At 51.4% G+C, this 23564-nt stretch overlaps 3 protein-coding genes across 4 annotated transcripts; 2 read left to right on the top strand and 1 right to left on the bottom strand.

The window, feature by feature from the left end:
- The first annotated feature begins 85 nt into the window (after positions 1-85).
- On the top strand, positions 86-8998 carry LOC111152776 (component of oligomeric golgi complex 8). Its single transcript, XM_022511409.1, has 6 exons — positions 86-539; positions 1680-1887; positions 2881-3708; positions 5471-5639; positions 6441-6750; positions 8937-8998. Exons 1-5 carry the CDS (start codon positions 145-147, stop codon positions 6707-6709), a joined length of 1869 nt encoding a protein of 622 aa, XP_022367117.1. The 5' UTR covers positions 86-144; the 3' UTR covers positions 6710-6750; positions 8937-8998.
- LOC111152779 (peptide deformylase, mitochondrial) lies at positions 6733-12506 on the top strand. Its single transcript, XM_022511413.1, is given in 3 exon segments — positions 6733-6931; positions 6933-7653; positions 8937-12506. Coding segments are annotated over 3 exon segments (975 nt in total). The 5' UTR covers positions 6733-6835; the 3' UTR covers positions 9095-12506.
- On the bottom strand, positions 12072-23564 carry LOC111152778 (vacuolar protein sorting 4 homolog A). Of its 2 annotated transcripts, none has more exons than XM_022511411.1 (11): positions 23407-23564; positions 19336-19447; positions 19089-19236; positions 17768-17829; positions 17529-17648; positions 16908-17064; positions 16223-16371; positions 15777-15858; positions 15318-15537; positions 13640-13780; positions 12072-12899 (listed from the first exon to the last, which is right to left on the bottom strand). In XM_022511411.1, exons 1-11 carry the CDS (start codon positions 23425-23427, stop codon positions 12798-12800), a joined length of 1314 nt encoding a protein of 437 aa, XP_022367119.1. In that variant the 5' UTR covers positions 23428-23564; the 3' UTR covers positions 12072-12797. The 2 variants fall into 2 exon arrangements, with proteins under 2 accessions (XP_022367119.1, XP_022367120.1); XM_022511412.1 differs by having other exon boundaries at positions 17768-17826; positions 23407-23552.

Genomic DNA, 23564 nt, shown 5'->3' with positions numbered 1-23564 from the left:
TGGTCCCTGCCCCAGTGCCCCGTGGCCTGGAGGACCATCGGCAAAGCAAGCGGGCCGGATACGAACCCCCCCGCTGCTTCCGGTCCTGGATTCCGAGCCAGCGCCCTCGCAGGGCCGGAGGAGAAGTGACGCTGCTGCCGGAAGATGGCGGCGACGGCGACAGTCGCTTCGTCAACCACGGAGCCTGCCACAACGACGGACACTGCCGCAGCTCTCGGGGAGGTGGAGGATGAAGGGCTCCTGGCATCGCTGTTCCGAGACCGTTTCCCCGAGGCCCAGTGGCGGGAGCGGCCCGACGTGGGCCGCTACCTCCGGGAGTTGAGCGGCTCCGGGCTGGAGCGGCTGAGGCGCGAGCCCGAGCGCTTGGCGGAAGAGCGAGCGCAGCTGCTGCAGCAGACGCGCGACTTGGCCTTTGCCAACTACAAGACCTTCATCCGAGGCGCCGAGTGCACCGAGCGCATCCACCGCCTCTTCGGCGACGTGGAGGCGTCGCTCGGCCGCCTGCTCGACCGCTTGCCCAGCTTCCAGCAGAGCTGCAGGTGCGGCGGGCCTGGCACTAAGGGGGTTTTTAGCAACTGTAATAGCTGACATTTATGACGAAAGAAATAGCTAACACGTAGCAGTTACCATGGGTCAGGCGCTCCTCTGAGCATTTTTTAAAAATCCACTTACGCTTCATAACAGCTTTCGAGGTGGGTACTGTTATTCCCATTTTATGTATGAGGAAGTTGAGACAACTTGGGGATTGTCTAGGGGCACTTGGAAGCTAGTAAGTCCCCAAGGCAGGATTGGAAAATAGCTGCACGTCCCTCCCTCACAGGGTTGTGAGTACTAGAGAATCCATGCAAAGCACTTATTGGGTCTGACATATCTAACATTCTACGGTCGCCAGCTATAAGGTACACGAGCCGACCATCCAAAACTTTGAGAGAAGGCTGACAACGAAATCCTTTCATTTGGAGGCAGCAAAAATTATCCAAAAAACTCTCCTTTTTATGCTCCTATATTCTGCCTCTTTAGGCCTCAGTCTATTATCCTTAATTCTACCTTTCAGCCTTTCTCGATAAAATTTAAGTTTTGAGTCTTTGGATATTTGACAATAGCTTCTGTACCCTTCCGCCCGCCTTCCTATATAGGGGACTTCATAAGCAGGTCTCTGTAGTTATGGAGAAGGGAAAACTATGGAGTTAAAAGTGGAACAACACGCTAAGAAAAGATGAAGAGGCTGAGGGAACTTGAGGGTAAGGTTATAGCTTCTAAGCTGGTTAGTGATCACAAAAAGAATAGCTATTATTAACATTTACTGTGTGTCAGGTTCTGTGTTAAATGCTTTATACACATCATCTCATTTAATCCTCACATGCTTATGAGGTGGGTCTTACTACTATTTTACCAATAAAGAAAGAACTCAGAGCCTAAGTACCTTGCCACTGCTAGTTAAGTGGCAGATCTGGGCTCACAGATTTTTATCATTTATTAATTGTGTGATCTTGGACAAGCTGCTTAGCCTCTCTGGGATTAAAGTTGCCTCAAGGGTGATAGTACTTACCTCACAGGTTTGGTGTGAAGATTAAATCATAAACCATCCAGCTCACTGTCCAGTTCATAATAAATGCTTGGTAATTGTAGCTAAGTTTTGGATGTAGAGTAGTGAGCAACCAATATTCTCCTGTTACTAGGAACTTTGTCAGAGAGGCTGAGGAGATCAGCTCCAACCGCCGGATGAACACCCTGACTCTAAACCGGCACACAGAAATCCTGGAAATCCTGGAGATTCCTCAGCTGATGGACACCTGTGTCCGGAACAGCTATTATGAAGAGGCCTTGGAGCTTGCTGCCTATGTACGCCGGCTGGAAAGGAAATATTCCTCCATCCCTGTCATCCAGGTAGCCACACTGCCCCAAAAGGACACAAACTGATGTTCTTATAATCAGTAATTCTGTGGTTATCACTGAACCTTTAGGCAGAAACCTTAGGGAAATTTTGCATGTTTTATTTCAGTTTCTGGCGGCCAGACAGGCTTGAACATGAAACATTCATTCATTCATTCAACTGATAAATATTAATCATGTGCCAGGCACTGATCTAGGTCTTGGGGAGACAATGACACAAAGCACAGAAGGTCCTAGATTTCATGAATGTAAGCGGATAGTTGGTAAATAATTAAGTAATATGATCCTTTCAGATAATGGTAACTGTCCGAAGGAAATAAACTAGGGGATGGGTAGGAGACTAGGGTATGGAGACTAGGGTAGGAGACTAGAGGAAAGGCTCTGCTGGAGAGAGAATATTTAAACTGAGACCCAGATGATGAGAAGGAACCAGCCACACAAAGATGTGGGGAAAGAGCAAACCATAAAGTGGAAAGACCAGGTATAGCAGACTGAGGAGGGAACAAGTTGGGAGTGTTTAAGAAATACAGGGGCGCTTGGGTGGCTCAGTTGGTTAAACAACTGCCTTAAGCTCAGGTCATGAACCTGGAGTCACAGGATCGAGTCCCGTGTTGGCCTCCCTGCTCAGCGAGGAGTCTGTTTCTCCCTCTGACCCTCCCTCTGGTGCGCGCTTTCTCTCTCAAATAAATAAATAAAATCTTAAAAAAAAAAATACAAAGACAAGAAAAAAGAAAAAGACAGCCAGTGTGACTGGACTGCAGTGAGCAGAGGGACAGAATTAGAAAGCTGGTGAGGCAGGACAATTAAACAGGGCTTGTAGGCCACAGTGAACGCGATATTTGTTGGTAAACCTGTACACATCAACTTTAGGAAATATTCATATCAGGAAAGCAGTGGGAATGTTGATCTCCAATATTCAGGGGTAGTGGAATGGGTTCCCGGAAGTGTCATTCCCACTGTGATGTGACCAACTCCCTATATTGTCAGGGCATCGTGAACGAAGTGCGCCAGTCCATGCAGCTGATGCTGAGCCAGCTGATCCAGCAACTAAGAACCAACATCCAGCTCCCCGCCTGCCTCCGTGTCATTAGCTTCCTCCGGTGCATGGATGTCTTCACTGAGGCTGAGTTGAGGGTGAAGTTTCTTCAGGCCCGAGATGCTTGGCTCCGTTCCATTCTGACTGCCATCCCCAATGACGATCCCTATTTCCACATCACAAAAACCATTGAGGCCTGCCGTGTCCATCTGTTCGATATCATCACCCAGTACCGTGCCATATTCTCTGATGAGGACCCATTGTTGCCCCCTGCCATGGGTGAGCATACTATAAACGAGAGTGCCATCTTCTATGGCTGGGTGCTACAGAGAGTCTCACAGTTCCTGCAGGTGCTGGAGACCGACCTTTACCGGGGGATTGGTGGTCGTCTAGATTCTCTGCTGGGTCAGTGCATGTACTTTGGGCTGTCCTTCAGCCGGGTTGGGGTTGATTTCCGGGGCCAGTTGGCTCCTGTTTTCCAGCGGGTGGCCATCAGCACTTTCCAGAAGGCAATTCAGGAAGCAGTGGAGAAGTTCGAGGATGAAATGAATTCCTACACCCTCATCTCAGCTCCAGCCATTCTGGGCAGCAGTAACCTGCCTGCTGCTGTGCCAGTCACTCAGCCGGGAACCCTGCAGCCACCCATGGTACTCTTGGATTTCCCCCCACTTGCCTGCTTCCTCAACAATATTCTGGTTGCCTTCAATGATCTGCGCCTCTGCTGCCCTGTGGCCTTGGCACAGGAAGTGACTAGGGCCCTGGAGGACGCTCTTGTCAAGGTGAGCACATTCTGCTGGCTCCCTACTGGGGCTTTCTTTGGTAACAGGTGGCCAGACTTTTGTAAAAAATAAATCAGTCTGTGTGATACGTGGTTGCAGACTTAGGCTTAGTGCGGTTTTAGAGACTTTTTCTGATTGAGAAGCTCTGGTTAGTCTCCCATGATGGGACCTAGAACAATACGTGAAGTGGCTCACCTGTAAAAATGACTGAGGAATGTATTAGTTTCCTCCTGCTACATAACAAACTCCTACAAACATAGCAGCCAAGATAACACAGTTCTCGTCTCCCAGTTTCTTTGGATTGGGAGTCCTGGGTCCTCTGCTCGGGATCTCACAAGGCAACAGTCAAGGTGCTGGCGAGGTGGCAGTCTCATCTGAAGCCTGGGGTCCCCTTTCAAGCTCATTCATTTGCAGTTGTAGGTTTAAGGCTCTTAGGTCCTAGAAGCCACCTCCCTCCATAAAGTGTGGCTTTCTGTTTCAGGCCAACAGAGAGCAACTCTCCTGGCTGAGTCTCTTTTTTTGTAGGGAAATCCTCAACCTTTTTTTAAAAGGCTTATCTGATTAAGTCGGGCCCAACTAGGATATCCCTTGATTAATTCAAAGTCAACTGATTAGGGGCTTTAATTACATCTGCAAATTCTTCACCTTCAAAGCCATATTAAGTAGGGGTTAGAAACAAGCCACACATTCTGCCTGCAGTCAAGGGGAAGGGATTACACAAAGGCATGGATACCAGGGGTGGGATTCATAAGAACCATCTTAGAATTCTACACAACACAAGAAATACTACAACTGATGATATCCTGCACATCTTTTACATATTTAAACCTTTAGATAATGGGATGTTTCTTAGGACTTACAGCATCTTACATTTGCTGTCAGCTAGGCGGCAGTTGTGACATGGTTATATAAAATCTTTCTGGGCCCAGCTCTCTTACTCTTGGGCTGCCCACTTTCATATCTCAAGAGTGTACTTTTTGCTTTAATAAACTTTCCCACTTGTGTTACTCAAAAAAAAAAAAGGTTTGTTAACGCCCTCCTGTAAGAGGAAGGAAGTATGAGCACTGAAACTTTGTAATCAGTGAAATTCAGGTAATAGTAATATGCTAATCTGTATGTAGAACTTACTCCATGCCACGTCGTGTTCATTATACTTTATACCTATTGAGAACTGATCCTCACAACCCTAAGAGGTAGATCCTGTTGCAGGCCCTACTTTATAGATAAGGAAACTGAGGAACAGAGGGCACAAAGTGTTTCATCACTTGGAAGTCACAAAACCAGCAAGTGGCACAGCTAGGACTTGAACCAGGAACGTCAGCTAAGTTGCTCTGTTATTTTTATGTAGAACTTCTTTTTTAGCTCAGTGTTCTTTTAAAATTTTTTAGCGGTCTAGCTTCCTGGAATCTCAGAACCCTTACTCAGTAAAAATATTTTATAGTTTTGCCTTGTTTTCCTGGATCCAGTATAGTTGTGGTCCATCTCCTGTAGGAATCAAGAACCTTGATGCTTTTCCACTGGAAGTGGAAAGTGTGCCAGTAATGAAACAAGTAGGGTTTGGGTCAGAAATATCTCAACGAAGTGAAAGAACTGTGGAGAGACCACAATTCTGAATTTAAACAAGACAGTAATATAATGTACTGTTTGGAATTACTTTCTTTATGAAAACTTGAGGGCTGCATATTTGTGCTTAGTTTCAGGTACCACTGATGGTGGTAGTGATGGTGATAGTCTAGTGACTGATGGTGCCCCTGTCTCCTAGGTAACCAAAACAATCCTGGCCTTCCATCGTGCAGAAGAGGCTGCTTTCAGCAGTGGGGAGCAAGAGCTCTTTGTCCAGTTCTGCACTGTCTTCCTGGAAGACCTTGTTCCTTATTTAAATCGCTGTCTCCAAGTCCTTTTTCCACCAGCTCAGATAGCACAGACCTTAGGTAAGAGAAAGGAGGGGAAAGATCTTGAAAACTACTGTATTGATATAATTCATATACTAAATAATTCACCTATTTGTAAAATTCACTGTTTTTTAGTAAGTATACAGAGATGTACAGCCATTACCACTGTCCAGTTTTAGAACATTTCCATCACCCTAAAAGGAACGCTCCTGTCCAGTGTAGTCATTACCTAATCCCAGTCTTAGCCCCTGGCAACCACTAATTTGCCTTCTATTACAACAGATTTGCCTTTTCTGGACATTTCATATAAATGAAATAATACAGTACGTGTGTATCTGGCTAAGTGGAAGAAGCTAGTTACAGGAGAACCACATATTGTATGACTCTATTAATATGAAATATTCAGAAAAGGTATTTTGAAAAGATTTTTTTTCAATCTGTCTTCACTTCGCTGTGCCCACTTCACTCTGTGCCAGGAGTGAAGGCTGGGGGAGACAGAGCTTCCCTTTGGGCAGTCGTCCAGTGGCCACACCAGCAGAGTGGCTCTTGGCAACTTTCCCCCCAGCTTTCTCCTTGGGCCTGCCACGGGGAAGCCAATGCCTTCCGAGGTGCTCTTGGCTCTTAACTCCATCAACCCTCCACCGTGTTGTTCCAGATTACCTTCAAAGTCTCGCTTTATAGTATAGTTTCTTGTCCCAAATCACAAAAATGGCTTTCACTGTTCACTGTGGAAATTGTGTCTGTTACGTCCTATAAGCTTTTTTTTTTTTTCCTGCGACACATCAATATTTAAATTTGTTAAACGTTTTTTCTATTTCACTTTCTCTGCCTGTGGGTCAGGCATTCCACCCACTCAGGTCTCCAAGTACGGAAACCTTGGGCATGTGAACATCGGCCTCATCCAGGAGCCTCTTGCCTTCCTCCTGCCGAAGAGAGAGCTGGTCCTCTGTCTGGATGACAAGGAGCTGGTGCCGGAGCTCGCAGCTCCAGCACCCACCGCCGAGGAGTCAGGCATGGAACCCGCCGCTGCAGCTCTCCCTGAGGATGCGCAGGAGCAGGCGGACCCCGCGGAGGCGCCGCCGGCTGAGGTCCCTGGTGCGGACACCTAACGGGCAGGGCGGCCCGCGCTTCCTGCCGCGCCCGCGGAGAGGTGAGGCCGGCCTAGGAGAGCACGGGGCAGCCCCAGGGGGTAGGCTGCGAAGGCATTCGTGAGCGCATACGAAAGGGGAACCTCCATGCGTCACGCTTGCAAACGGTTGATTATACATAAAAACACGGAATTCAATAATAAAGCTGCTGACGTCACGGAGGCGGGCTGCGCTCTAGGGGCCCGCATTCGCGCTTCCGGAAGGCGCGCAGGAACTCGGTTTCCCGGCGTCCCCCGCGACGGGAGCGCTTGCCGACGGGGGCCGGGGAGGGCGGCGGCGACCGTGAGGATCTTCTCGGCGTACCACGGACCGAATGGGAGCGCCGCTGCTGCTTGGGACGCTGCTGGCGCGGGCGCGTCACTGCTTGGGATCAGCCCCATCGTGGGCAGGGGGAGCGGCGGGCGGCGGCGCCCGGGCCTGCAGTTCCGCGCCCGCCCGGGACAGCCGCGAGGGCCCGGCGCGTCGGCGGTCCTACTGGCGCTACGTGCGGCGCCTGGTGCTGGGCGCGCCCCAGCCGCCCTACCCGCGCGTGTGTCAGGTCGGCGACCCGGCGCTGCGGGCCGTGGCTGGCCCGGTGGAGCCGGCGCAGCTGGCGGGTCCCGAACTGCAGCGGCTGGTGCAGAGGCTGGTGCGGGTGATGCGGAGCCGGCGCTGCGTGGGCCTGAGCGCTCCGCAGCTCGGGGTGCCGCTGCAGGTGCTGGCTTTAGAGTTCCCCGAGGCGCTCTTCCGCGCCTGCCCGCCGCGCCTGCGCGAGGCCCGCCAGATGGAGCCCTTCCCCCTGCGCGTGTTTGTGAACCCCAGCCTGCGGGTGCTAGACAGCCGCCTGGTCACCTTTCCTGAGGGCTGCGAGAGCGTCGCCGGCTTCCTGGCTTGCGTGCCCCGCTTCCAGGCCGTGCAGATCTCAGGTGCGGCAGGGGCAGGGCGGTGGCTTTAGGGTGGTTGGGTAAACGCGTGCGTCTCTTCCCCTTTGCCCATGGAAGCGGCGACCTCTGGTCCTATGTAGTTTTCGCAAAGCCCCAGTTAAAATGCAGATTTGTGGGACGCCTGGGTGGCTCAGTTGGTTAAGTGGCTGCCTTCAGCTCGGGTCATGGTCCCTGGGTCCTGAGATCGAGTCCCACATCGGGCTCCTTGCTCAGCGGGGAGCCTGCTTCTCCCTCTGCCTCTGCCTCCCTCTCTGTCTGCCTGTGCTCATTCTCTCTGACAAATAAATAAATAAAATCTTAAAAAAAAAATGCAGATTTGTGAAGTGCAGGCTCAACGAAGCCTGCCGGCAGAACCCTGCAGGGAACGTGATTCAAGACTGACTGAAGGGGATGGGGGCTAGTGTGACAGCAGAGGCAGCTTGTCGGGGACTTTGCTTGGGCTGGGAACGTGGCCTAGTTCCGACAGTACCTCACTACAGGTCCTCTGCTGTGTGCCCTCTCCCTGGCTGCCTCACACACGTACCCTTTTTACCCAATTGGATCCGTCGTGGTGGAATGGGAGAAGTGGGACCCAGCTTTCCCTAGGCCAGGATGATGAGCCGTACATGTCTGTCATACCACAGGATATCTTGTGGAATGTGATTTGTTGCTGGGGTTGGGAAGAGTGTTCCTTTTTTTTTTTTTTTTTTAAACATTTTTATTTGAGAGAGAGAGAGAGACAGTGAGAGAGAGCATGAGCGAGGAGAAGGTCAGAGAGAGAAGCAGACTCCCCATGGAGCTGGGAGCCTGATGCGGGACTTGATCCCGGGACTCCAGGATCATGACCTGAGCTGAAGGCAGTTGCTTAACCAACTGAGCCACCCAGGCGCCCAAGATTGTTCCTCTTAAGTAGGCCACTTGGTCCAGGTCAGAAAGTAAATGGTATCCCTTAATTTTATAGTGTACCAAGTTGAAAGACTCTTAGGAATTGAAATAAATCAGCAGTACTTCAGAAATGGGAGGAATGTTTAGAAATGAGGCACCTTACAAAGATCATTTTTCATCTCAGCCCCATAGTAAGTCCGGCAACCTATTGTCAGCGTTAGAGCCACATTGAATACTTGGTAATGCACATAGTTGAGGCATCTTTTCTGGGAATTATAGGGGCTGCTGTCTACATTCCCTTCTCATGTTGCCTTCTGTGAAAAACCAGAGGCAGGGAAAAGGTGAGATTAAAAATGATGCGGTTAAGCATATCCTTAACCAGGCTGTAACTTACTTTGCAGGGCTGGACCCCAAAGGGGAGCAGGTCGTGTGGCAGGCGAGCGGATGGGCAGCCCGAATCATCCAGCACGAGATGGACCACTTGCAGGGCTGCCTTTTCATTGACAAAATGGACAGCAAGACATTTACAAACATCTACTGGATGGAAGTGAATGATTGAATTTTTTCTGCTGCATCTGAGGATTCTGGAAACCAAAACACAAACACTTGGGATTTGAGCTGGGGAAGACTTGCCTGGTATCAACTTGATACTGGTTTGGTCTGACAGAAAACAATGAATTGCCAAACCAGGTTGGAGGAATATATCAAAAATGTTTGCCCTGAAATCAGCCATGGACAAAATATTGCCTTCAATTTGAGAAGAAAATGAACGCCCCTGAAAGAGTGAACATTTCCTGATGATTTTGTATGGTAATAATTGGGGAAAATAAATAACCACTCTTCGTAGACATTACTTCATAGACCTGTGTAATCTACCCCGAGCCAAGATTTGATAATGACATAGTCCCTAATATCTGAAAGTTTTGTTTAAAAATGCCGGTTAAGACTGTGGTTGACCATCTTCACTGAGTTCTTATTTTTACAAAGGGCTTGTATGTGTCTTACCTGCAGAGTCAGTCCTTTGCCTTGAACAACAGTTTGCTTGTATAAGTAAAACAGAACAGAATGGGCACAGTTCATGAAGTGTTTAATGACAGTATTAACATAAATGAGTACCCACACATTTTACCAGGGTCACAAGTTTTGGGTGATGATTTCCCTGCTAAGATTTCTTGGGCAGCTGCTGTTTGGCTCATTCTTGTGGTGGAGCTCATGGATCAGGGCTAGGGGAGGGATGATAGTTGAGGAAGCAATGACCCTCTTCCTGTCACAATTAGAAAAGAAAGCAAAACTTGTGCTTCCTGGTCACAGTTATTTTTGGAAAAATAAATTAGCATCAACCTGACCAACAGTTAGCCTTAAGATACTGTCAGAGCTTTGCAGGATGTAAAGGAACTTGTTTCTCTAGATACTGGTCTTGCCTCATTTTTATGTTGTGTTTTGCAACACAGGTACTCTTACCACAATCCTCAAAATCCTGTTACCCATGTAGTCAGTCCAGTAAGTTGTTTAGAAAAAACTTGTTTTAAACAGTAGTTAATTAAATGGATCCAGTATGGCTTTCTCGAAAAAGACCACCCTAGGGGGCCCTACAAGGTCAAGCCAAAGGTAACTGGCTCTCTCTGCATTAAACTTCAGAAGGGAATAGGAGCCAGCACTGCTCTAAGGTCATGTTAGATATTCAGCCACTGGGGAGGTGTGTATACTAAAAACATGGATCCTTATTAAAATTAGAAGTCAGTGACCCTCCTTTCCTTTTGGACAATGTTCCTAAGCTTCTGCAGGGTGGCTTCAGAATATTCTGATGCTTTCTTACCTCGCTCTGAGGTTAACGTCCTTACAGATGCCTTTGTAATGTAGATCGGTAACATCTGCCTGCAGCTTTCTGATCTGGGGACCTGAGAGTATGTGGCTGCTCAGAATGGACCTTGGAGAAAACCTGAAACTCTGTATTGCTGACAACAGGATGTGCACTATTGTAACCAAATCCACCTAGGAGGATTTGTCCAACTAGCTACTACAACCTAAAGCCACAAATCTGCATTTCTAATAAAACGTCACCCACCTCAGGGAGATGGATCAGCCACAATAACCACATTCACAAATCATCTTGAGCTAAGGAATGTTTCAGAAGTCAGCTACCTTAGAAGTCAACTACCAAACTGAAAGCCAAGGTAGACAGAAGGTTTGGGACAGAATTCCCAAATAGGGAGGAGTGAATTTCAGAGTTAGCTTTTAGGGGAGGAAAGGCCTCTGTACCTGTGAGCGGTGTTTAACATGGATGGTGAAGGCACACCATCAGTTTGAAGTGACATCAGCCTCACATGTGAATAGGACAGTCATCACCCTGCATCCTGTCACTGGTGATGGAGAGGCATGACATCTGTGACAGCCGCGACCAGAGCTGTGAAGATGAACCACAGCAGCCTGTTTCTGTTAACCCGTGACTTGTCAAGGTGTCTGAGCAATAGAAAGGAAGATTTTAAAAATAAAGCAAGCAAGGACCTGACTCAAGTAAAGGTGGCTGGAGGTAGAACAAGAAAACACAAGTAGCTAAAAAGAAATCGTACGAGCAGGGCAGTGTCCCGGGCTGGCTTCTAGTCCAGTGTTCACAAACAGTAACTGCTGGCTGAGGGCACATAACTAAAGTGAGAGCCCTGGGGACTCCTGAGTGACAAAGACGCCAGCCATAGTTGCTCCCGAGGGGTCACATGGTGTTGAGGCGGGGCTGATGTACCCACACTGGGGAGGAGCACTTGGGCCTGAGCCTTCAAGGAGCCCAACAAAAAGTTGTCGCAATTCAGCAGCCATTCCTAACCAAATCAAAGACCACCATGGTGCAAGGCTACTGTGACCTAAGAGTCCGCCTCAACATCAGTTCTGGACAGTTTGGGTTCTCGTAAGACCTGGAGCAATAATCAACGGAGTCGGAGGGAGCTAGAGGAGCCCGAGGACAGGCCTTCTGTGTATTCATCCGCACAAGTCAGGCGCAGAGCCTCCTCTCAGCATTTCTAGAGAGCCTTGCGGGGAGGCGGGGAGTTCTCCAGATCGAGAGTCACAAATTCAAATGGCCACAGGAGCTGGACAGGCAAGCCGAAGGGGTGAAGCAGTCCGTGTGGGGATGGGTGAGCTGGAGAGAGTGTTCTGCCTCTGAACAGGGCAGCCCCCCGCTCAGCTGTGGCTGCAGGTTGCCTAATCTCCCAGAAGCCAGAAATCTGAATTTTTACATCAACTCTTGATTTTTCAGTGTTGGCAGCAAGCCGAACCAAACATAGCTACAGGCCATGTCTGGCCCGAAGGCCTCCCAGTCCGCAGGAAGAACTGTCCAGGTGCCACAGGGGCGAGGCCCCGGCGGGAGGGGTGGGAGGGGCGGGGATCCGGCCAGCCTGACTGGAGAACAGTGGGAACTGCGCCAGTTGGCAGTACCCTGGTCTGATGAAGAGCACAGAGAGAAGAGCAGGGGGTCTTTCTCACGGAAGCAAGCATGGCCTTCAAGGAGCCCAGATAAGAATCAAAGATGCGATCACTCAGGTGGCTCAAGAGGGAAAGGATTTATTAGCCCGTTTCCAGGGCAGGGAGCCAGGGGCAGTGGTGGGAGTGTGGTGGTCTCACATTCAGAGGGAAGAAAAGGCAGCAGTAAAACCCACCTGACTGCCTTCACTCATTCTGATCTACACAGCTTTGTGCTCACAAAAACCATCCTCTTGTCCTGCAGGGAGGACACAGGGCCTGGGATGCTGACCTAGGAGGTTGGGAATGGCTTGGTTTGACTCGTGGCCTTCCAAGGCAGGGAGTAAAACTTGGGTTAGAAGGGACAGGCTGAGGGAGCGGCAAGCCGTCCTAAAGGTCTACAGCCCCACGTGCGGGCTGCTCCCACCCCTTGACGCTTCCGGGAGATTTTAACTTTATTTATAAACAAGACAAAAATCCAAGCAGCATTAATTTAGGGGAACAAAGAAAGGTTTAAAAAAAAAAAAATACAGAGGGGCAGGATAAGGAGTTGGTGAGCATCCAGAAGAAGAGGAGGAGGAGAGAAAGGAGGAAGAACCAGTATTCCACCCGGTGCTGAATGTGCTTCCGCGTCTCTGCGGCCACAGAGGCCCTTCCTCCTGCTCCCCAGCCGGCAGCCAGACAGCAGAGGGGACGCCGCAGTGACGTGAAGACGAACCCTGGAGAGCTGTCTGGCCACTGACGTGGGGAGTGCCATGGATTTATTACACCAGTCAACCTCCCACCTTCACCGTCACCAAGTGAAGAAATTTTTAACTCTCCTGTCCAAAGTCCTCTGAGAATTTCTTCACTTTCAGGAGGTCATCTGCATTCACGGTGGGCCGAGTGGTGGCCAGAGACCGGAGCATGTCCGACTGCAAAGACAAGGGCACGAACCTAAGGAGGAGCCAGGCCCAGGGTCCTCAGCCTCTCTGTGTCGCAGACCCATGGGGTCCAGCAGAAGAAGCCAGTGTTCCCAGTCACTCCCAGCCCCAAAGGCAAAGCTCCCTCTGGTTGCCTGGTGCCTGCATGCACGTCTGCCGTGCCAGGTCCACTCTTCCCTCCAGGGGCGGCTCGTGTCGTTCCCAAACAGGCCTATTTCTTGTCTGAGAGAATTCAAGCTCCCCTCATGTCTTAACTGCTGGAAGAAGCTCGTTCTGACTGCACACCCGCCATACCAGCCACAACGACAAACACCTGCCCCATACGACAGGCAAGACCATCTGGAAGACCAGGATGAGGAGAGGGGAAGACTAGTCCCATGAGGCTGCCTTTGCAGTGACACCAAAGCCCACTGCCAACAGACACTCGCTGCCTCCTCCTGGGCACAAAACAAGCCAAACCCATGGAATGATGTAGTCATGCCAGAGGGACTTTATTCTTGCTGAATAAAATAAAATGCTCATGCTATGGCCTCCATCCTGGGTCCCCACTGAGTCTAACAGCAGGATCCCCAGCTACCCAGAGCCCCAAAGGCCACTCTGTTTCAGAGGAGCCACCAACAGCCCAGGACAACCCACAACCCCAGAGAAGGAGAGAAGCTTATTTTTATTTTCAGGCCCAAGACCCCAGTTTTCTGGGCTCTGTGTAGTCCCTCTCCCAGCTGGCCACTTACCATGCAAACCACAGGCTCTAAGAGTTTGTCACCAGGGACATCCATCCAAGTCATCTCCATGGCCCCTGGGTCCCCTGGTGAGCAAGGGGTCAGGAGGTCATCAATCATAACGCTAGGATTGGTGCGGGAAGGACCACAGACCTGAAATCAGATAGGAGTCAGGCTGCAGGGGCTCCGCCTCGATGACTGGGGAAGGGGTGGGATGCTTCAGATTTCTGAGTCCTGAAGAGAAGGTAGTGGGAGAGGATGAATGCGTGCCTGGCTTTCTAGGTCATTAATCAGTCTGAGAAGAGAATGACTCCTTCAGAAGTCTCAGGCTGGCAGCTGAAAGTAGCTCACGGTAGGATTCTGGAGGTTTGTGGTCAGCATGTTATTCCAGACACTGTTCTCCAGAACCGCGATCTGTGGCCTGAAGTGTCTCAGTATCTTCCTCTTCCTCAGTGACTCCATCAAATCTCACCACAAATGTAGTGATATCAAAAATGTTCTTCTAACCACAGTCTGCTTTATTGGCAACATCCCCCCAAATATCCCCAAGGCTAATTCCCTCACCTCTTTCAACTCTTGACTCAGATATTATCTAGGATGGCCTATCCTTTAAGAATACGACCTACCGTGGGGTGTCTGGGTGGCTCAGTCAGTTAAGCACCTGACCCTTAATTTTGGCTCAGGTCATGATCTCAGGGTTGTGAGATGGAGCACAGAGTCGCTTGGGATTCTCTCTCCCTCTGCCCCTCCCAACTCCCCCCTCTCTCTCAACTAAATTTTTTTTTATTATTAAAAGAATACAAGGGGCGCCTGGGTGGCTCAGTGGGTTAAAGCCTCTGCCTTCGGCTCAGGTCATGATCCCAGGGTCCTGGGATCAAGCCCCACATCAGGCTCTCTGCTCAGCAGGGAGCCTGCTTCCCCCTCTCTCTGCCTGCTTCTCTGCCTACTTGTGATCTCTGTCTGTCAAATGAATAAATAAAATCTTAAAAAAAAAAAAGAATACAACCTGCCCACTCAACTCCGAACATCAGAAATACCAGACTCCATCTCCTGCTCTGTCTTCCCCCTCATCACCCTCAACTCCTATAGATCAGGGATTTTTGTCTGCTGTGGTCCCAAGTGTCTCCCCAGGTCCTAGGACAGCACCAGGTGCACAGCAGGACCCTTGGCAGACACTCAACAGAGATACGCTGTGTGACAGGAGCTCCTCCTTAGAGCGAGTGATTCTGTACCTGCTGATTCTTCAGACACTGAGTGGGGGCCCCACACACGACAGCACAGCGCTGACTATGGAGGTGGCAGAGGTGACTGGCATGGGGCCATGACCTCTGGCTTCACACAATCTCAGATGGTCACATTCACGCAGGAAGAACGACAGGGAAAGAGAGAACAGGTGCAACCCCAGTCCGTGGAGCCAGAGGGCTCATGTACTTGTCCTTGGTTCTCCATGAGACCAAAGAAATGTCCCCTGAGCAGCCAAGGAACTGGCAGAGAAAGCTGACATCCCCATTCCTGTGACACTTTCTGAACAACTCCTTGCTGGCCCACTCACCTATTTTTTTTAAAGCAGGCTCCACACACCAGGAGTGGAGCCCATCGTGGGCTCATAGCCCTGATCAGATCAAGACCTGAGCTGAGCTAAGAGTTGGATGCTTCACCAGCTGAGACACCCAGGAGCTCCTCCACTCACCTTTTTGAAGTGTGTCGCTGACTGAACTTTTCTGACCGGCTGCATGAGGGAGTCCCGCACAATGATGCTGATGTCAGCACCCGAGTAGCCTTCCGTCTTCCGGGCCAGCTCATGGATGTTGGCCTCCGTGAGGTTGTGGGGAGTGCTCCCCAAGTGCAACCGGAACATCTGGGCTCGGGCAGCCTCCTCAGGCAGTGGGATGTAAATCCTCTTTTCAAACCTACAGAGCCAAGCACACGGCAGGACTTGAGAAGAGAGGGCGTGACAGTCTTCGCGGAGAGGGGTGCTGGGGCCCTCCGGAAGGTGGCTTTACTGAGGACTCTGCTCACCACACAGACATGAAGCGGCCTCCAGGGAAGTGGAGGCCGTCCACACCCAGAGCCGCAGCGGCAGGAGACCATGGGCTGACTGCAGCGGGAGAAAGACCTCAGCCCCCGGCACCTACCAGGGAAGACTCACCTCCTTCTAATGGCTGAATCCAACACCCAGGGGATGTTGGTGGCACCAAGAACCAGAGTCCCGTCATTGTTATTCCCCACCCCTGTGGAGAAAGGGAAACACAGACACTGATTCAGAACATCTGCAAGAACAGGAGCATCTGGGGGAAGCACCTCAGGGGCCTCTGTGTTATGATCTGGGGCCAGCCCTGTGCCCCCAAGTGGCTCCGCTGGGCCACGAGCCTTCTCTGAAGCCCTGCCGGCCTCGAGAAGGGCAGAAGGCTGGCAGCCAAAGGCCAGGGTGACCTCTCTGCAGGCCTGTGGAGTCGGAGCTGAGAAAGGCTGCTCTGACATTTCCCCTTTGTCTTAAGGATCATCAGACCCAGCCGCAGCTGAAGAAGTAACGACGCGCTGGGCTGGCTGGAGGCGGACCGGGCCCCGGGGAGGGCACCCAATGCTGGCACGCACCCTGCATCTGGACCAAGAACTCCGTTTTGATCCTTCGGGCGGCTTCGCTCTCGTTTTCATTGCGGGACCCGCAGAGGGAATCCACCTCATCAATGAAGATGATGGAGGGTTTGTGCTGCCTGGCCAGCTCGAACAGGTTCTTGACTAGCCTGTGAAGGTGACAAGTGGGGCTGGGATCAGGACGCCCACACCCATCCCAGCCGAGGGGCCAGTCACTGCTTCTCTTTGCCTTTCCCACAGGCAGGTCAGGACACCCGTCCTGCTAGGATTTCAGACCCTGGTCATCACAGATCTACAGGCAGCACTGTGCCATGAGGAAGAGCCAGCCCTGGCGACAGCCCCACTCATTAGCTCTGGATTTAGGACAAGTCATTTCCCCTCTGCTCAGCCTCGGTGTCATCCTCTGCAAAACGGGAGTCGGTGTGGAAAATAACTGAACCACATGAAGTCCCCAACAGAGGACACCCACCTGACACCCAAAGACTGGGAGTGCCTTTGCCTTCCCTTCACGAGGACTCCTCTCCCCAGCGCGCCCGTTCAGTCTCAGCAAGCTCTGTCAGGACAGTGTCCCACCCAACAAGCTAGCAGGATTCCCCTCCACTGGCTCCTTCTCCATGACCCCCAACAGTAGTTCCTCTGGGCGGTGGCTCAAGGGCAGGGAAGCAGGGCCTGGAAGCCGACTTACTTCTCACTCTCGCCCAACCACTTAGACATCAAGTCTGAGGAGGACACAGAGAAGAAGGTGGAGTTGTTGGCCTCTGTGGCCACCGCTTTGGCCAGGTAGGATTTCCCTGTGCCAGGGGGTCCAAAGAGCAGTATCCCTCGCCAAGGTGTACGCTTGCCTACAACAAAGAATAAACTGAGGTGAGCTCCTCCTGACTGGGGAAAGGGAACAGAAAAATTCGACAAGACGACTGATTCTAGAAGCAAAGGAAGAAAGGGAACTGAATTACCTGCTGAGAGCCTGCTCCTAGCCCTGGCTCATGACCCCCCAGAACTGTGGAAGTAACACTGGCTACCATTGGTTCCTGACCCTACTCACCCATTGGGAGTCAAGTCAAAGTTCTAGTTGCAAAGGTGTTCCTGACACCAGAGAGGAGCCAAGGAGCAGATGATTGTGATGGGTAGACCCTGGGGCCTCTCTCCACCGAGAGCCCTGAGAGGGAAGGTTGGGCCCTCACCCCCTGAGGGCCAAGAGAGCCGAGTGGCCACCTGCTCCTGGACAGTTTCCAAGTGTGAGCCCTGGGCTGGGTTCCTCGGAAGCCTGCTATTTTTGCATTTGGGCCTAAAGCAGCTCAACTCTTACCTGTGAACAAGTGTGGGAATTTAATTGGCAAAATGACAGCTTCTTTGAGGGCCTCCTTGGCCCCCTCCAAGCCAGCCACATCATTCCACCGAATGTTGGGCTTCTCCATCACAACAGCACCTGCAAGAGGCAAGTAGAGCCTTCAGCCTGGAGCCCGACTGATGAGTGTGAGCCGACCCTCCAGGGGGCCTCGCCACACACCCCCCACCCCCACCGCTGTTGGGGGGCGGGCCTCTTACCCATCAGTTGTTCTTGCAATTTCTTTTTCTCTGGATTATCCCCTTCGCTGTCACTATCACTGCTGGGGAAGGAGACAGAAGATGACAGGCTAAAGCAAGAGGCAACTGGCAAGAGGCTCTGAGAGCAAGGTCAGGCTCTGGCTGCTGGCCCAGTGGTAGAGAGCTGCTTGCCCTGCTCAGCAGTGGCGAGGGACCTCAGGGAGCCTCAGACCACCTGTAATTGACACTCCCAGGAAAACACTCCCATGACCCATCCTTGTTTCTTCATTAATGGAGTAAGAACAGAGACGTGTGTTCTCTCTAGAAGGCTGGTGAGGGTTATACGCTTTGGCTGGAATTCAGGAGCAGCTGGGCAGGCAACCAGAGCTGTCACTGGCCTTTCACACAGATTCACAACCAGACAGCAAGTGGCTGTGACTCAGAGAGGAGGTAAGGTTTACAGCGGGGGATCTGGGAAAGGAACAAGGTCACAGGTCTCACTCCAGGGCTAATCCCTAATGGGTCCTAAGTGATCAGCCATCCTCAGAACTCTTCCAGCCCCCCCAAAGATGCTTCACCTCCTGCCCCCTCCTCTTCCCTTCCCAGAGTATGTCTGGCTCTCTGGGGAACCTGTCCATCCGGGGACAGAGCCCATCAGCTCTGGCGGGGAGCGGCAGACACACCACCCACATCTCTCCTGTTGCGTGACCCTCCTGCCTGGGCCCACCCCCTCGCCTCCAGGACACCACTGGCCTTTATGCTCAGCTAACTGGAATCTCTGTGGTGGGCAAACCACACATGAGGTGAGAGGCTGCCGAGCAAACACTGGCTTTGGGGTGGGACACAGAGGCCCTGTGTGGGGGTCCAGACTCCAGCCGGTGCCAGCTCTGTGATCTGGGCCATCTCATCTGTCAGATGCAGACAGTAACTCCGACCGTCACAGCAGCTGGCACTTCTTCCATCCTTCCTGCCCACCACGCTTTACTTTCAGGCCTTGACCCGCATCATCTCATCCCCCCTTTAGAGCAACACTGGGCGGGAAGGAACGTTATCTTTCTTCTACAGATGAGAAGCCTGGAAGCACAGGGGGTCATGGCACGCGTCCATGATCACCCACCTAGGAAGTGGCCACGGCGGGATGTACCCTGAGAGTCTGACTGTGGAATCCAAGGCTTGTAACTGCCCTGCTGGCTCGCATTTCACCCACAGCTTTTCTGTGCGGATCCAACCAGACACCGTTCATGGAAATATTCAGCACCAGGAATGGCAGCAACACAGAAAAAGGACACACGCTCCTGGGGTCTCTGGTCCCGGCAGGGGTCTGCCACTCCTCTGTACTCACCCCTTACTCTCACTCTGATTTTCTTTGACTGGCTTCTTGCCATGCTTCTCTTTGTTCCGTAAATAATCCTTCAGCTTCTCCGCCCGATCTAGGTACTGCATGCACTTGGCTCGAATGCTCTCCTTGGCCTTGTCGCTGTGTGCCTCATCTGCAAAAGGGGAAATGGAGAGGGTGTGCCCACCTGCTCCCGCAGTAGCTCTTCATACGCTCGGCAGGCGGCAGGCGGCCTGGACCCTGCATGACTCACATTTGATAGCATGTAGGAAATACTCCACAGCATGCTGGTAGAGCCGGAGGGCCTCCTCGTAATTCTTGGCTTTATCCTCTTCCGTGGCTTTCGTCACCAGATCAATGGCTTTCTGGAAAGGCGAAGCAAATACCTCAGATACCTCAGTGCTTCCCAAGAGACCCAAAAAGCCCTTGCAGTCCCAGGGCAGCAGGAATCCTACAGATCTGTTAGACGCACACAATTATGTCAGCCTATTTTTCCAACATCAGCTAGAAAGATGTTGAAAGGGAGCTTTAAAAGACAGCCATCCCTCTTCACAACACACTCACACAGCTGAAAGCGATCTCATTCTCAGTTTCACTCTGGATTTCAGTAAGTGGAAACCTGACCAAGTATCGCAGGTTAGGGCTCAAGGGGAGAATCCACTTTCTATTCCTTGCATCAAGGGAAAGAAAAGCGGCCCTGGACCCAGTGCCTGGAGCAGGGGAAACGCCAGAACCAACTGCTTGGTGTGCTGCTCAGCGGGAAGGCCAGGAACCGCACTTGCCCTCGAAGGCCAGAGACGAGCCAGCCCTGAGTTCTACCAGATTCTCCTACTGGCCCAACCCGCTTCTCTGTGGTGAAAAGAGATGGTTTTCCTAAATTTGCTCCTTAGGGAGGGGATGCTTAGACACATGGATCAGTATACCAGTAGTTTTAGTAAGAAAAGTGCTTGCTGGCACAAAGTTAAGTGTCTGACTCTTGGTTTTGGCTCAGGTCATGATCTCAGGGGCGTCCAGCTTTGTGCTCAGTGGGCAGTCTGCTTGAAGATTCTCTCCCTCTGCCCCTCCCCCATTGGTATATGCACATACTAAAATAAATAAATCTTTAAAAAAAGAAAGAAAAGGGCTTGCTTCCTCCAAAGACATATATGTATTGCCAACTGAGGGGAACGGTCCTCTGGAATTTTCTAAGAACTCTGTGAGGGTATTTTTGTGAATCTCACAATTCCTGGAGGCCTGTGCTCTAAACTCAACTCAAAGCACGCTGTATTTTCAAGCAGCTGCCCTACACCTACATATCCAGTTTTAGAAACCGTGGCTTCACCAGCCCAGGAAGCATTACCAGAATTACCCTCCCCAAGCTGATCAGCACTGGACATGAGGCCGGCAGATCCCACCGTGTCCACACAGTTCCGTCCACAGCAAACAATAAACCTCCTGACCAGCTCTTGGCCGGGCTCAGGCATTTGTGCAGCCCTTCCTCCTCTGAAAGTCGGAAGTCTCAGCAAGACCCGGCTAGCTCTACAGAACTGATGGACGGGAGTCGGTTTGGCCAAGATGATGATAAATGAACTCACCAGGTTGAGGAGATGAGGAAAGGTCAAAGTGTTGGCTACTATTTTCAAGCTCAGCTACCTCCATTACCTACAAAGAGGGAATGGCCAGGAGCCCAGAACCTTCTCGGATGATTAGCTTAAACACAAGCTTCGCGGGTCTACTCTCCCCCGACCACCTGCTCTTCTGATGAGACAATGGAATGAGTTCCCCTGTCCCTGATGGCTTCTCTTCTCCAGAACAAACATGCCCAGTTCCATGGACTTTTTCACTCTATATGCCTCCTTGCTTGGGTCTGTCCTTTAAAAAGTCAGGGCTCAGAACAATACTTGAAGGATGCTCTGCTCCCCTCCCTTCGAGATACTTTACTGATGAATGCACCTAAGAGCACATTAAGTCTTTCTGGCAAGTGCATACAACACTTCACAGGCAAGCCTCAGCTGCAGTTTGAAGAATAGTTTTGCATAACACAAGGGTGAGGTGATAAATAAAACTGCCAGCCTGGTGCATCTCTAGTAACACATATGGCAAGGATGAGGGTGAAGGACAAGGCTAAGGAAGATGTGCTAACAGAAGAGCTGGCAAACTGTAAAGGACCAGATGGTCAGTAGGTTAGACTTGCCTGGCCATACAGCCTCTGGAGAAACTACACAACTCAGCCTTTGTAGACTGAAAGCAGCCATGGAAAATACGTAAACGAAAGAGCAGGAATGTGTTCCAATAAAACTTTATTTATAGACATTGAAATTTGAATTTCATGATTTTCACGTGTCATGAGATATCTTTTCCCAGCCTTTTAAAAACAAAAAACCTACGACATTATGTTAAGTGAGAGAAGCCAGTCACAAAGGACCACATATTATATGATTCCAGTTACATAAAATACCCAGAATAGGGGCGCCTGGCTGGCACAGTTGGTCGAGCATTGGACTCCTGGTTTCTGCTTATTTGGTGATCTTGGGGTCATGGGATCGAGCCCCGAGTCTGCTCCATGCTTAGCGAGGAATCTGCTTGAGTTTCTCTCTCCCTCAGCCCCTCCCCATCCCTAAACTAAATAAATAAATCTTTTTTTTTTTTTAAGATTTTATTTATTTATTTGACAGAGAGAGAGATCACAAGTAGGCAGAGAGGCAGACAGAGAGAGGGGGAAGCAGGCTCCCTGCTGAGCAGAGAGCACGATGTGGGGCTTGATCCCAGGACCCTGGGATCACGACCCGAGCGGAAGGCAGAGGCCTTAACCCACTGAGCCACCCAGGCGCCCTAAATAAATCTTTTAACAAATGAACAAAGAAAGAAAAGTGCTCAGAATAGGCAAATCCATAGGGACAGAAATTATCTGAGTGTCTGCCCAGGGCTGGGAGAGATACAAGGTTTGTGGGGTTGATGGTAAAGGGTGTGGAGTTTCTCTCTGGGGTGATGAAAAGGTTCTGAAAGTGTGATGATGGTTGCGCAACTCTGAATAGACTAAAAGCCAATGAATCGGATACTTGAAATATGCCAAAATGTGTGGTGAGTTACAGCTTAACAAAGCTTTTATTTTTAAGATTTATTTATTTATTTTAGAGAAAGAAAGTGTGTGTGAGCAGGGGGAAAGGCAGAGAGAGACAGAGAATCTTCAAGTAGAATTCCTGCTGTGCATGGAGCAGACGCAGGGCTCCATCTCACGACCCTTAGATCATGACCTCAGCGAAAATTAAGAGTCGGAGGCTTAACCAACTAAGCCATGCAGGTGCTCCTTAGTAAAACTTTAACAGAAATGTAAAAACATTCTTAGCTCACAAAAACTGGACAGGTGGGATCTGCAGCCAAAGTTTACAAACCCCTGTGATAACACATCAGAGATTCTGCTGGTGGATGGTGGGGTCTGGCTTTGGACTCTAGTTAATTCCTGGCCAAGCAGCCCAGTTTATTCCATGCCTCTGTTCCCACTTTTTCCTCCACCTTCAGGTGTCTGAATGCTATCCACCCTTTCTGGATCCAGGCATATGCCCCTTCATCCACGAAGTCCTGCCTAACTCCTTCACAGGCTTCATCTTGAGCACTATGTAGCAGACATTGTGTTTAGAAGACTTTACCTGAATTACTCAATCCAGAGCCACTGTCACAACAACCCTACAGGGTATCACCCCATTTCACTGACAGGAAACCCGAAATTCCAAGATCAAGTAACTAGCCCAAGGTCACATGCGACTGAGTGGCAGAGCCAAGACTGAAGCCCAGGTCTGAGGCCTGGGCAGGTTTCTGTTCACCGGCCCAGCAGGACCCGCAGCACCTGGAGAATGGGTCAGTCACGCATCCAGGTGGCGCCGCCCCAGCACCACCAGGCAAGACCTGGGGAATGAATGAAGGGTCGCGGGCCGACAGGAGGAAATCCAAGCCTGGGGAAGGAGCGAGCACTCGTCCTAAGGGAAGCAGGCGGAGGGAAAGCAAGCAGCCCGACTGCGGGGCCGAGCTTCCCCGGCGGTGCCTGTGCGGTCCGCAGAAGGCTGATTCCCGCCGCGGTACTCGGGCGCCGCTGGCAGCACGGAGCGGCCTCGGGGCTCTGCCTGGCCGGACGGGGGGTGGGGGTGGCAGGGGCACGGGCGTTCTGGACGGGAGACGGCCCGTGGCTCCGGGCGCATGAAAACAGAAACGGGCGGAGGCGGCGACAGGGCGGCGGGGAGAAGGCCACTGGGCCGGGGTTCCGAGCAGGCCGCCCGCCCGACTGCTGGCTCGCAGGCCCCGCCGCGCCTCCTCCGGCCTCCGGAAGCCGAGCCCCGCCGCACCGAGATACCTGGAGGGTTGACGTTGTCATTTCATCTCCTGGGTCCGCCCCACACCCCGCGGCGCTGCTTGCGGCCTCAGTCCGGCCCCGGGGAGCCGAGCTGCTGCGTCGGGCGCGGGGAGCCCGGCGACTTGGCGCTGGGCTCGGGCAGGGTAGCCGCTCGCAGC

Source organism: Enhydra lutris, unplaced genomic scaffold (genome assembly GCF_002288905.1).
Source record: "Enhydra lutris kenyoni isolate GAN:26980312 unplaced genomic scaffold, ASM228890v2 scaffoldscaffold30, whole genome shotgun sequence".
Lineage (NCBI taxonomy): Eukaryota > Metazoa > Chordata > Mammalia > Carnivora > Mustelidae > Enhydra > Enhydra lutris.
Note: the sequence above shows the minus strand (reverse complement) of the source record. Positions and strands in the feature narration are given on the sequence as shown.